Raw genomic sequence first — 12005 nt, 5'->3', positions numbered from 1 at the left:
TGTTGCCATCCAGGGGCGGACGGCAGCAGCAGAGGCCGCCCCCCACTTACCGCGGGCGATTCCCAGGGACGTGGTCACCGGAGGCCAGACTGGAGCGTTCGCGCCCGGGTCCCGCCCTCAGGCCCCTGCCCGCTGGGCCACGGAGAGGCATCCGGAGGTGCCACCTGCGCTGCCCCGGCAGGGCCACCCCCACGTGCCCGCTACCAGTGCGCATTTCCTGCAAGTCAGCTTGTCCCGCAGAACCGCCAGCGCAGCTCCCTCTGCTGCGGGTGGGACCTAAGCCCTGGCCGGCGCCCACCGGCACCCAGGCCTCTGCCGGTGGGTGGGTGGCAGTTGGGCAGCCGGGCCCAGGACACTGCAGCAGAGGCGCGTCCTTCCCGCGCCCCCTCCCGGGAGTCCAGTTATCCCAGGGGCCCACACATCCCACCCTGGGGGCGCCTGCCCGCCGCCCCGCGATGGTTACCGGCTGCCCTTGGCTCAGGTCATGACCCCGGGCTCCTGGGTTCCAGCCCCACGTCCTATTGGGGTCCCCTGCTCAGCAGGGGGGCTGCTTCTCCCCCTCTCTGTGCCCCTCCCCTGCTCCTGCTCGCTCTCTCTGTGTCAAAAAGAAATACAATTTTAAATACAAAAAAGAAGAAATTCATCTTCTGAAAGTGTCACTGCACATGCACGACGGAAGAAAGAAAGGGGATGGGGGGAGGACAAAAGAGAGGGTGGGGAAGGCCAGACGGGGCCTGGGAGCACAGCGTGGGGCGGCGGGGGTGACGGTGGGGTCGGAGGGGGACAGCAGGGGCAGCGGGAGGTGGCAGGAGGATGGTGGGGGGACAGCGGGGGGACGGCAAGGGGACAGTGGGAGGACAGCAGGGGACAGCGGGAGGACGGCGGGGGGACAGCACCAGCCAGAGGGTTTCAAAAGCCGGTCCCACAGTTTGGCGGCAGTGCCCTTGGGACACGAGTTATGCAGCGTCAGAGCCGTGACTTCTTCATCCACCGACTCAAACGAGGGAACAGGCTGCGGGTGGGCCAGGCCACGGCCTGAGCACAGCCTCTTCCAGAACCTTCCCTTGGGGCTGATGCCACAGTCCCAGGGAAATCAGGATGGAGCCAGTGCCGTGGTATTTTTTTTTCTTTTTATTAAAAAACAAATTAAATAAAATAGCCATCAGTTTTCCAGAAAACGGAAGCGGAGTGCACGGCTCACGGCGCGGCAGGCCCGGAGCCCAGGGTCGGCGTCGAGGCGGCCGCCGTTTCCTTCTCCTCGTACCTGGGAGGCAGCTCGGGGGGTGGGAGGGTGTCGGGGGCCGCAGCAGCCCCGGAAATGGTGTATATGGATTCGCCATGCGCCTCGGGGGCCGCGCCCTGGCGCCCAGGAGCTGGGGTCCGACTGAAAAGGAGGGAGAAGGGGGGACAGGTCGGGCCCCAGGACGCACCTGAGAGCGGCGCTCTCGGCCAGTGGCGGCTTGTGCGCCTCTGGGGCCACGGTGACACGCACACCTGGGTGCCCTCCCCCCCCCCGCCCTTCGGGTCACATTAGAGACCTCACCCCACTGCTGCCCTTGTCATGGGGGAGTCTGCGGGGAGCCTCGTCTGGCCTGGGTTCAGGCCTGGTCTCCGCAGGCTACTGTGGGGCCGCGGGAGGCAGACGGAGGCCAAGGCAAATGGGTCAGGAGGCCAGGTCCGGGCGGGAGCTTCCAGAACACACCACCTGGACCAAGGTCCTAGCCCCCGAGCCCCTTGTGCACCTGCGGTGGGCCCCGCTCCCCCTACTGCAGTGACAGAAATCACACGGCGGCGGGGACCAGGGCCGTGGGTAGGCTAACAGGCCTTCACCGAGGGCTTGGGGGAAGCTCATGGTCGGAGAAAAGAACATAAAAATCCCCCAAGAGGATCACGCAGCCGTGCAGAGCCTCCGTCCACCGTCCAGGCAGGACGATCCCATCTGTGCCCCTGCAGCCCAACCCCCCGTTTGTCGTGCAAGAGGAATGCGGGCCTTCAGACGTGGAGGGGCGGGTGAGGTGGCTGCCACCCCAGCCCTGCCCGGGTCCTACTCCCAGGGCACCCGGGGCGGGGGGGGTCCGCGGTGGAGCCTCTGCCTTGGACCCAGGCCGTGACCCCGGGGTCCCAGGATTGAGTCCCGCGTCGGGCTCCCTGCATGGAGCCTGCTTCTTCCCATGACCCCCACGTACGTCTCCCCGTGACCTAACGTGGCAAAGCCCAACATGGCCCGGGGCGCCCCAAGGCCCGGCTCGGGGGCTCAACACGTGGAGGATCAGCGCAGCCAGGAGGACCTCAAGATGCCCGCACAGGGCTTCACGCTCCACCCGGTGCAATCGCTGTTGTCATTTTTAATGTATGCGCTGCCCCAGAGTTTCCTGAAGGGCGCTCTTCTGCGAAGGCCGTCCTCCGACAGAGCCCCCGGCCTCTGATGTCTGCGCCTGCAGCCTTACAGACCTCACCTGGCCTGGGCTCAGGCCTGAACACGTGAAACGCGCCTACTCGTGAAGTTCAAATGCAGAAGTCTTACCCATAGTTAAAAATACTGTAATACGAAGGTGGATTTTCATCTAGACGCAAACCGTCAGCCCCAGGACTTCGAGTCGCCGCAGGAGCCGAGGACTCGGGAAAGTAGGGCGGTGGCGGCGGCGGGAATAGGATCACGGCGTCACCTAGGGAAACAGCATTCCAGTGAGCACGGCCGAGGAGCAGGTGCACAGCAGCAGGAGCAAGCGGGTGAATGATGCATTGGGTCCGTGAATATAAAAGGTCAAAACACCTAGGCTACCTCCGGAATTTAAACGTGCGCCCATCGAATGCGCAGGGGCGGAAAGTGAAGGTGGTCCAGGGCGGGGCGATGGGGGCACTGGAGTGAGTGTTCAATGGGGCACTTCCTCCCTGGCGAAGAGAAGCTTCTAGGGGCACCCGGGGGCTCAGTGGTGAGCGTCTGCCTCTGGCCCAGTGCGTGACCCCAGGGTCCCGGGATCGAGTCCCGCATCAGGTCCCTGCATGGAGCCTGCTTCTCCCTCTGCCTGGGTCTCTGCCTCTCTCTCTGTGTCTCTCATGAATAAATAAAAACAATCTTTAAAAAATAAATAAAAAGAAAAAAGAAGCTTCTAGAACTTGATAGTGGTGATGGTTGCAAACACTGGGAAGGTGCTTAATGTCACTGTACACTGAAAAATGCTTAAAATGGTGTATTTTATGTTACGTTGACGGCACCACAGTTCCTTCCAGCAGCAAACTAGTATTTCCTTTTTCTTTTTTAATAATTATGTTGTTATGATGAAGATATTTTTAATATTTTTTTAATTTTTTATTTATTTATGATAGTCACACAGAGAGAGAGACAGAGGCAGAGACACAGGCAGAGGGAGAAGCAGGCTCCATGCACCGGGAGCCCGACGTAGGATTTGATCCCGGGTCTCCAGGATTGCGCCCTGGGCCAAAGGCAGGGGCCAAACCGCTGCGCCACCCAGGGATCCCAAACCAGTATTTCCTGATGGGCCTGAGCTAGACCCCTCGGTGAAGTGCCCGCGTCCTCCGGGCGCCTCCTGCTCCAAAGCTTTCCTCATCCTCAACTTAAGATTTTAAGTCATCACCGCTTGGCAGTTGGAGGAAGTGCGGTTCTCCGGGCGGTGGGAGCCCCCCGGGGAGGAGCTGAGGCCCCCAGGTCACTGCCGCCCAGCAGGTGCGCCTCCGGGGCTCTTCCCACCCGGGTCACCACGCGGTACAGGCAACAGGCGCTCTCAAGGGAAGCTTGTTTGCCTTTGGCGGGTGGGCTGGGCCCTCGGCCTTTCTGTGGCCACGGTTCCCTCCAGACATAAGACACCCTTTGCACAGGAGACACAGACTCCACGTGCAAGCTCTAACTTGCACTCAGGTCCCCATACAGACCCCGCCACGGGGGCTGCCCAGAACATTCTAGACGTGTGGCAGCCCCAGTACGCGGAGGTTTGAGGGTACCTCTCTTCGGCCGGCGGCACCACAGGACAGCTCAGGAAACATGAGGGACAGACGACGGTCATCAGCGCTGGGGGAAGCGTCTGCACAGGGGCGCACAGGCCGCTTTACCGCTCCCGGGTTCCCGCCCGAGCAGGCACCGTGACCCCCCCATCCCCGGGCCCCACCTGCCGCACCTGCCCTGCCCGCCATCCCTAAGTGCACCTGCCGCAGAAGCGGAGACTCGGGTGCTGCTGGGGACGGTGCTGCTCGAGGAGGGGCTCCTGCAGACGTCGGGGCACCCCTGCTCCCTGCCCACCCCGCACCCCAGCACCCCTGCCCACCCAAACAAAGGTACCCCTGCACCCCCCGCCGCACGCCCACATCCCCGCACCCCTGCACCACCACCTGCGCCCCTGTGCACCGACAAACCTACACCCCTGCACTCCCTGAACGCCCGCATCCCCGCACCCCTGCACCACACTCATGCCCCACACCAACAAACCTGCACCCTGGCACCCCCTCCCACCCCCACCCACCTGAACACAGGCACCCCCACACCCCCTTACCACCGACACCCCTGCACCCTGGCACCCCCATACACCGGCACCCCGGCACCCCAGGCACCCCTGAACGGCCGACTAGAGTCTCCAATGCACACGCCAACCTAAAGCCAGCTGTCTTCAGTGGTTGTGGGGGTTCATTCTGTTCACAGGCCCAGGCTGGCAGTGAACCTCCAGAGCAGGCCGGTCACCTCCCCCGCCAACACCCAAGCCCCAGGCCCCCCGCCCCTTGCCCGCAGTCCAGGAGGCCCGTCGGAGCCTCTGCCCATCAGCTCCCGCCGCCAGGCCCTGCAGCCCGCTCTCCCTGAGAGCAGTCCCATCCCCTGGGGCGCCCCTTCACTATGTCCTGCAGTACTGGAGGCCCCCTGGGTTGACAGCAGACGTCCTCCAGGAAGGGCCACCTCACACCCCTGCACCTGGACCCGGGACTCAGCGCCCAGCGCGCCCACAGTGGGTGGATCCTGTGTCTGCGGAGGAGGCGCACCCCCTCTGGGAGCAGCTGGACCCTGGGACTGAGCCCAGAATCGCCTCTATCCTCCAGTCCCTCGCAAGGGAGGGCCGACCGTCGAGGGACAACGCCTAGATTCTTATCCATTAGGCTAGAGGCAGGACTTCTGAAAATGTAAAGCCTACCCCGAACTATATCAAAGGAGACCAAGACGAGGAGTTAGGCTGCCAGGTTTGATGGAACTTACAGGGTTAAACGGAAAAGATTTTGCGTGATGGAGCGCCAACCTCGGGAGGAAACCCCCCGGGAGTCACTGTGTCCCTGCTTTCTGCTGCCCCCAATTCCAGCCATCAGGAGGGAGGCTGGACCCCACGATCCCCTGATCGCCACCCCAAAGGGCACACATCGAAATGCTCCCAACTCAGAACACCGTGAGCATCAGTGAGCGTATTTACTTGTCCCCTCCACCCCCTGTGTTCCCCAAAGAGGACTGAGCACATCTACACCATGGGGTGAGCCCTAAAGTCACGTAACAGCTCCCCGCAACACTGGGCGAAGGATGAAACCAGTGGAAACAGTTACAGCCCGGGGCCCGGGGGCCCTGGCCGGTGCTACGTGGGGCCATAGTACCTGTGTGCCCACCTGCCTGGGTTTGGATCCTGGCTCTGCCACTTGCTGGTCTGTGACCCTGGCAAGTTACGTGACATCCCTGCGCCTGGGTCCCTTCATCTCTAACATGGACGTACTGAGGGTACCTGCCTCACTGGGTTGCCGTGGGTGTGAAAAACTGGGAAGCAGCAGACCCCAAGGAGCACTTGGATGGGTATTTGGTCCCAGAGGGACCCATCGGTCTGTGTTAGCCGTTATTAATGTATAACCAATATTGCTGTGGTCACCACAAATATATAAATATGCAGTCGGCTGGGAGATTCAACCCCGGCCCCAGGATTTGTCTGTGAATCCATCTGCCCTCGTGCTCCAAGGTCCAAGGCCAGTGCCACGTGAGGCTGGCAGGCCAGGAGCTCCCACGTGAGCCCCGCTTCCTGCAGCAGGCAGCCTGGACCAGACGTCTCGCTCACCACGCTCCTCTGGTGCCTGCGTGGCCTCTGCCCCTAGAGCTCCCGGCCTAGCCCTTTAGAGGCCAAGGCTATAGCTTCAGAGCTCTTCCCTTGCAGAAGTAGGAGATTGGGGGGGGGTGTTTTTTCAAAAATGAGCAGCAATGGGGTTTCTCCTTTGTGTGAAACTGAGGCCAAGGCCGCTGGGGCAACAGTGACCCACTCTTCTGCAGAACCCAGAGAACACAGAAGTCAATTCTCGACATTCCGTGGGTGAAAGAAGAGACAGGTGCGATCACATTTCCTCTTTCTCTGTGCCACCGTTTCCAAGCTTCGCCTCCACCCCGAGGCCAAGGATAACGTCATAGAAAATGAACATTGTGGGAAACGGTGCAGATAGCCCTCGCCCCCAAAACACAGAAGATGGGCCGACTTGGGGATACAGAATCCTAGAACGCTAGCGCTGCCAGGAATCGTTGCAATGCTCATCTTACAGCCACAGAAACCAAAGCCATAAGAGGTTACAGACTTAGGAAGGACAGCCAGCCAGGGACATCCTGGGACGGGACCCCACACGTCCAATACGACGCACCCTAGGTACCAATGGCACTTGGCAGGCCTCCTAGGTGGCCGAAGGCTCCCAGGCTATCCTAGTACTTTCTCTCATGTTCCTCTTCATTTGCTCTGTGACCTCAGTCAAGGTCATGACTTCATGTCCCAAAGCTCTTGCTCAAGTAATTAATAAGGAAGTGCTAGAAGGAGATGATGAGCACGCACTAGGGTTCTCCTGCGGCTTCTCACGGCGGCAGCGCTGCGCACGCACACATGTGTGTGCCTGCGTGCATGTGTGTGTGAGAGGGACGGAGAGAAGAGAGAAAGTGGGCCAGAGCGAGGGCCACCCAGTGAAGCCCTGATGCAACCGCCACCGTGATACGTGCGAGCACAGGACCAACAGCCACGTACCTACGGTGACCTGGACAGGCTCCAAGCTCCGGATCTGCGGGTCCTCATTTTCGGAGGCATCCTGGCCCTCGTGCAGGTTGTTTCTCTTCACGTGGGCCACCACAAAGAAACACAACCCCATGAGTACAATCAGGGGCCCCATGATCTGCAGGGACAGGAATCCACACATCTGCGGCTCTGTGTCGGCAGAGTCCGTCTCGTTCAGCGCTTCCTGCGCCCAGTCTGAGCCACAGCCGGGGACCCAAATGCCCAGGATGCTGATGAGCATGCCACTTGTCAGGAACAGAAACCCAAAGATGAGGCACTGGACAAACTGGCGGCTCTCCCCACAGAGGAAGTCTCGGTCGGGGTCCGCCGGACTGCCCCGCAGGCGGCTCTCCCGGAGCTGAAGCCGGGCCCGGGAGCGGGCCAGGATCACAGCCCCCAGCCCTACCGCGGCACAGGCCGGCCCAGCGACCTTCAGCACCACGCTGCAGTCCTGGAAGATTCTGTACTGGCATGCCTGGAACCCAAAGATGGACAGCAGCACCCCCACACACAGCAGCATGGCACCAAAGACAAAAAGGAAGAAGATGAGCTTGCTGACGCACCTGTTGCGCTGGGCCCCGTCCGGCTCAGCAGCAGCCACGGGTGACATGGCCAGACGGCCCCTTGCCCAGAACAGGCGGGACAGACTGCCTTCCCTCCGGGGGTCTCACCAGCTCTGAAAATATAACCAGACACCAAATTAAGGTGGGCACAGGTGTCCTGACCCGCCCTGGCCATTTCAGAAATCACACTGGGATGAAATCACAGGGAGCAGAACTCCATGCAAATGATACAATGAGTTGGTCCATGAGTCAGAAGCACTGGCATTCAGAAACTCCTGAATATGCCATTTTACGAAGATATTTAAGAAGAGGAAATGCAATTACCAGGCACCTAAGAGTGTCTTTTAAAAAAAAAAAAAAAAGCAATGACAACAAAGCCCATACAACAAAAGTAGCTGGGTGTGGCTTTTCCTGTTATGAGTCTTACAAACTCACTTCCCTGGGCAAACAAAACAAAACAAAAAACCCCACAAAGCAATGGAGAGTGTGAGGGAAGAACTGCAGGGATTATTTCTGATTTACGGACGTCCCATGTTTCATCACAGCTGCTCTATTTCCAAATCGATAAATCTCGGTTCAGTAGCTAACTTCCCGTTTCCTGCTTCAGGCTGTGGCAGCTTTCCATTCCCTGTTTTCTTCTAAGGCTGGGACACCCGCCGGAGGCCCAAGTCCAGCCCTTTCCACGGAAGGGGAGGGCGGTTCGGGAACACGACACAGTGGGCTTGGTGGGTTTTAAGTTAACTCTGTCAAAATGTGACTCTTGAGTTCTCACACAGGTGCTGGGGCTGCCCGGGGTCTGAAATCTGACTGGCCCGGGGGGACCCTGGGGAGCCTGGCACCGCGGGTCAGGCGCAGCCTCTGTGTGTGGGTCACCTCTCACGTACCCTCCTGCAACGGGGCCTCGCACTTCCACAAAAACATTTAGGCTCAGTTAAAAGTAAGCAGCCGATCAAATCACCAGTTAAAAGCACTAAACACAACAGAACTTGACTTTGAAGGCAGAGTATAAGTGAAATCCAGTGGGGAGGCCCCTCCCATGAGATCACCCAAGGCTCCGCTGCTGTCACCATATAATCACAGGAACCCAAATCGGTGGTTACCAGTTGTCTAGTTTCTGCAGGTTGCCTTTATCACCTTAGGTAACCTGTCTTACCCTGATGGTGGGATATTTCACCAGGACCCTTCAAGTTGGGGCACTGGAAAAGACAACTCGTGTGTGAAGACCATTTGACTTGCTCAAGGGAAGAAAACTTATAATATTCCGTCTTTTGTATCCGTCATCATATGCAGGAGCTCAAGGTTGAGGCTGTAAAGCCAAGGCCCCCCCAGCAAACCCCGACCATGTCCGAGGAGGGTTGGTTTAAGTAAAGAGAACAAATGGCTGGTTGTAGACCAGGAAGTACTTTTCCAGGAAAAAGTGTAATGGTATCAGAAGGAAGTTGGAGAAGAAGGAAATATAGGAGGGAAATGAGCTTCCAGGTTAAACCTGGACAGACTGTGTGTAAGATGGGATAAGAGTGCCTGGGGGTAGGTGGTGGAGCCTCTGCCTTCGGCTCAGGGCGTGATCCCGGGATCCAGGGATCAAGTCCTGCATCAGGCTCTCTGCAGGGAACCTGCTTCTCCCTCTGCCTGTGTCTCTGCCTCTTATGAATAAATAAAAATCTTAAAAAAAAAAAAAGATGGGATAAAGCTGAGACAGACACTTAAAATACTGCACTAATTTAAAAACCAGAAATCTGAGTCCTGTAATCTCTGTTACTGGTTCCACAGATAAGGGTGATTCTCCACTACAAAGTCCTATCAGGAATTCATTGAATTCCTGGTACCTTCAACTCTGAAGCGAGTTCCAATGTCTTTATTTTTTTTAAGATTTTATTTCTGAGAGGTTATTTATGAGAGGAGAATTCATGAGAACACACAGAGAGGAGACAGAGAGAGGCAGAGACCCAGGCAGAGGGAGCAGCAGGCTCCACGCAGGGAGCCCGGCGCTGGTGGGACTGGATCCCAGGACCCCAGGGTCACGCCCTGAGCCAAAGGCAGTACCAAACCACTGAGCCACCGGGGCTGCCTGGCTTCCAGTATCTTAAGGCAAATTCCCCAAATACTGGTAAAGTAAGAAGAAGCCTAAAACTGGACCTGGAGCTCTTTTCCATGGACAAGCGGCCTGGACGGTGGCCACACGTGCGGCTCCCTCGTCCAAGTGGCCTGTGGGTCTGTCCGTGTGTCCGTGTCCCAGGGCGCACCCTCCACAGGTGCCAAGTCCAGGCTTTGCCGAATACCGACCTACGTTTGCTCTCCCCAGGCCAGGGCCCGCTCCGCAGCACCGTGTCCCGAACCCGCACAGCTCACCTGCCCGAGGCTCTGCTGCCTTGGGGTACAGGGGGGCCCAGAAGTCTCCCCGGACCGGGCTCGGCGCGCCGGCTCCGCAGGTTCGGCTCGGTCCTCCGCGGGGCTCCCCGCCCGGCCCCCGCCCGCAGCCCGGCCCGCGGGGACCCAGCGCTCACCTGGGCTGCGGCCTGCGCGACCTGGGCCCCGGGCGGGGCGGCCTCGGGGCGGCGGCCCTCACCGCACGCTCCCACCTGCGCGTCGGGCCGCGGAGGGCGGGCCCCGGACTGGCCGGCGGAGGCGGCGCCGGGAGGGCAGGGCGGGGCGGGAGGGAGGGAAGGAGCGGGGAGGGAAGGAGGGGGGAGCGGGGAGGGAAGAGCGGGGAGGGAAGGAGCGGGGAGGGGGGGCAGGGAGGGGGGAGCGGGGAGGGAGGGAAAGGGCGGGAGGGGGAAAGGAAGGAGTGGGGAGGAGGAGGGAGGGAGCGGAGAGGTAGGGAGGGAAGGAGTGGAGGGGGAGCAGGGAGGGAGGGAAGGGGCGGGAGGGGGGAGGGAAGGAATGGGGAGGGGGAGCGGGGCGGGAGGGGGGAAGGAAGGAGTGGGGAGGGGGGAGCAGGGAGGGAGGGAAGGGGCGGGAGGGAGGAGGGAAGGAATGGGGAGGGGGAGCGGGGAGGGAGGGGATGGGGGAAGGAAGGGATGGGGAGGGGGGAGCGGGGAGCGGGGAGGGAGGGAGCGGGGAGGGGGGAGCGGGGAGAGAGGGAGCGGGGAGGGGGGAGCGGGGAGGGAGGGAGCGGGAGGGAGGGAGTGGGAGGGAGGGAGCGGGGAGAGAGGGAGCGGGGAGGGAGGGAGCGGGGAGGGAGGGAGGGAAGGACGGGGAGGGAGCCCGACCTGGCCGCCTCGGGGACCGAGCGCGCCCGGAATCCGGGGAGAAGGAGCGCCCGCCCTCCTGGGCGCGCAGCCTTGGGACGTGGGGGGCGGCGGCGAGGGGCTCCGGGGTGCGCGCGAGGGCTCAGCCGGTCCCTCTGGGCGCCCGACCCGGGTGCGGGGGGCGCAGCGCCCGCTGGGGCCCGGCGACCGGGCGGGTGGGGCCCTCCTGCGGCCCCGGGGACCCCGCGGCCGAGCCCGGGGCAGGCCGGCTCCAGCGCCGCCGCAGGCCCTCGCGGGGCCGCCCCCCTCTCCGCGCCGGGCCCCCCTGCGGCCCCCGGGTGCCCGCACAGCCCAGCCGGCCGCGGCTCCCCTTCCCGGAGCCCGGAGCCTTGGGATGGGCTCACCTGGCGCCGCGTTACCTGGAACCTGCCGGCCCGCAGCAGAGGTCGGGGCGCCGTGGCGGGGAGTCGGGGCCCAGCCCGGTGCACCTGCGCGGGGGGGGGGGGGGGGCGCGGTGAACCGGGAACCTGCCGGCCCGCAGCAGAGGTCGGGGCGCACTGGAGGTGAGTGGGGGCCCAGCCCAGGTGCACCTGCGCGGCGGGGGGGGGGGGTGCCGGGGACGTGCCCGCCGCAGCAGAGGTCGGGGCGCACTGGAGGTGAGTCAGGCCCAGCCCGGGTGCACCTGTGCGGGGCCCCGGGGACGTGCCCGCCCACTTGCCGCCGGCCTCACGCGCCTCCCGGCAGCTCCGCGCACCGCTCACCACTTAATGCCCATCACTTTGAGCGTCATGAAGTGCGAGCACCTTGCGCCCCCCCCCCCCCCCCCCGCCCCCCCCCCCCGGTTCATTCAGCAGGTGCTCCCGTGGGCCTCACTACAGGTAAAGAACGAGCTGCTCATTCTCCCCAGGGGAGAGGAGCCGCTCTCCGGGTCAGGGAGGCGACAGGGACGTCCCTGGGGCTCTGAGCACTGGGGGGGGGGGGGGGGCGGGGGTCGAGCCTGGGCTTGGGGGGGGTGTCCTGCATGGGACTTAGTGGGGCGCTGGTCCCAGAGGCCGCATGTGGACTTTCCCACCAGCCACAGCCCAGGCTCTGACCACCTCTGCCCTCGCTGCTGCTGATTGTCGCCCTAGTGGACCACACTGACACCCTCACTCTGTGCCGGCCTCTGTGGTACCATGTTCCCTACACCCTTGGTTCTTCTGCGTGTTCCCAGCAGCCCAGAGAAGGCGGGAGACAGAAGAAGATGGGAGAAGGGGGAGGCT

The 12005-nt window shown here is 61.9% G+C and overlaps 1 protein-coding gene across 4 annotated transcripts; it reads right to left on the bottom strand.

Annotated features, from left to right (window-relative positions):
- Positions 1-1110: 1110 nt before the first annotated feature.
- Positions 1111-11258, bottom strand: TMEM171 (transmembrane protein 171). Of its 4 annotated transcripts, none has more exons than XM_025447936.3 (4): positions 11148-11258; positions 6966-7668; positions 2525-2666; positions 1111-1384 (listed from the first exon to the last, which is right to left on the bottom strand). In XM_025447936.3, exons 2-4 carry the CDS (start codon positions 7600-7602, stop codon positions 1198-1200), a joined length of 966 nt encoding a protein of 321 aa, XP_025303721.1. In that variant the 5' UTR covers positions 7603-7668; positions 11148-11258; the 3' UTR covers positions 1111-1197. The 4 variants fall into 4 exon arrangements, with proteins under 4 accessions (XP_025303721.1, XP_025303719.1, XP_025303720.1 ...); XM_025447934.3 differs by lacking the exon at positions 11148-11258 and adding an exon at positions 10060-10199; XM_025447935.3 differs by lacking the exon at positions 11148-11258 and adding an exon at positions 9905-10053.
- Positions 11259-12005: the final 747 nt, after the last annotated feature.

This window comes from Canis lupus, chromosome 2 (assembly GCF_003254725.2).
Source record: "Canis lupus dingo isolate Sandy chromosome 2, ASM325472v2, whole genome shotgun sequence".
In the NCBI taxonomy this organism is placed as follows: Eukaryota; Metazoa; Chordata; class Mammalia; order Carnivora; family Canidae; genus Canis; species Canis lupus.
Note: the sequence above shows the minus strand (reverse complement) of the source record. Positions and strands in the feature narration are given on the sequence as shown.

What these genes read in the sequence shown, in the direction of transcription:
- TMEM171 (XM_025447936.3), bottom strand. Translation starts at nt 7,602, where the DNA reads ATGTCACCCGTGGCTGCTGCTGAGCCGGACGGGGCCCAGCGCAACAGG. An exon ending in GCCTGTCCAGGTCACCGTAG is followed by an intron (nt 2,667 to 6,965) that starts GTACGTGGCTGT and finishes CTGTTTCCCTAG; the next exon opens with GTGACGCCGTGATCCTATTC. An exon ending in TACAGTATTTTTAACTATGG is followed by an intron (nt 1,385 to 2,524) that starts GTAAGACTTCTG and finishes CCTCCTTTTCAG; the next exon opens with TCGGACCCCAGCTCCTGGGC.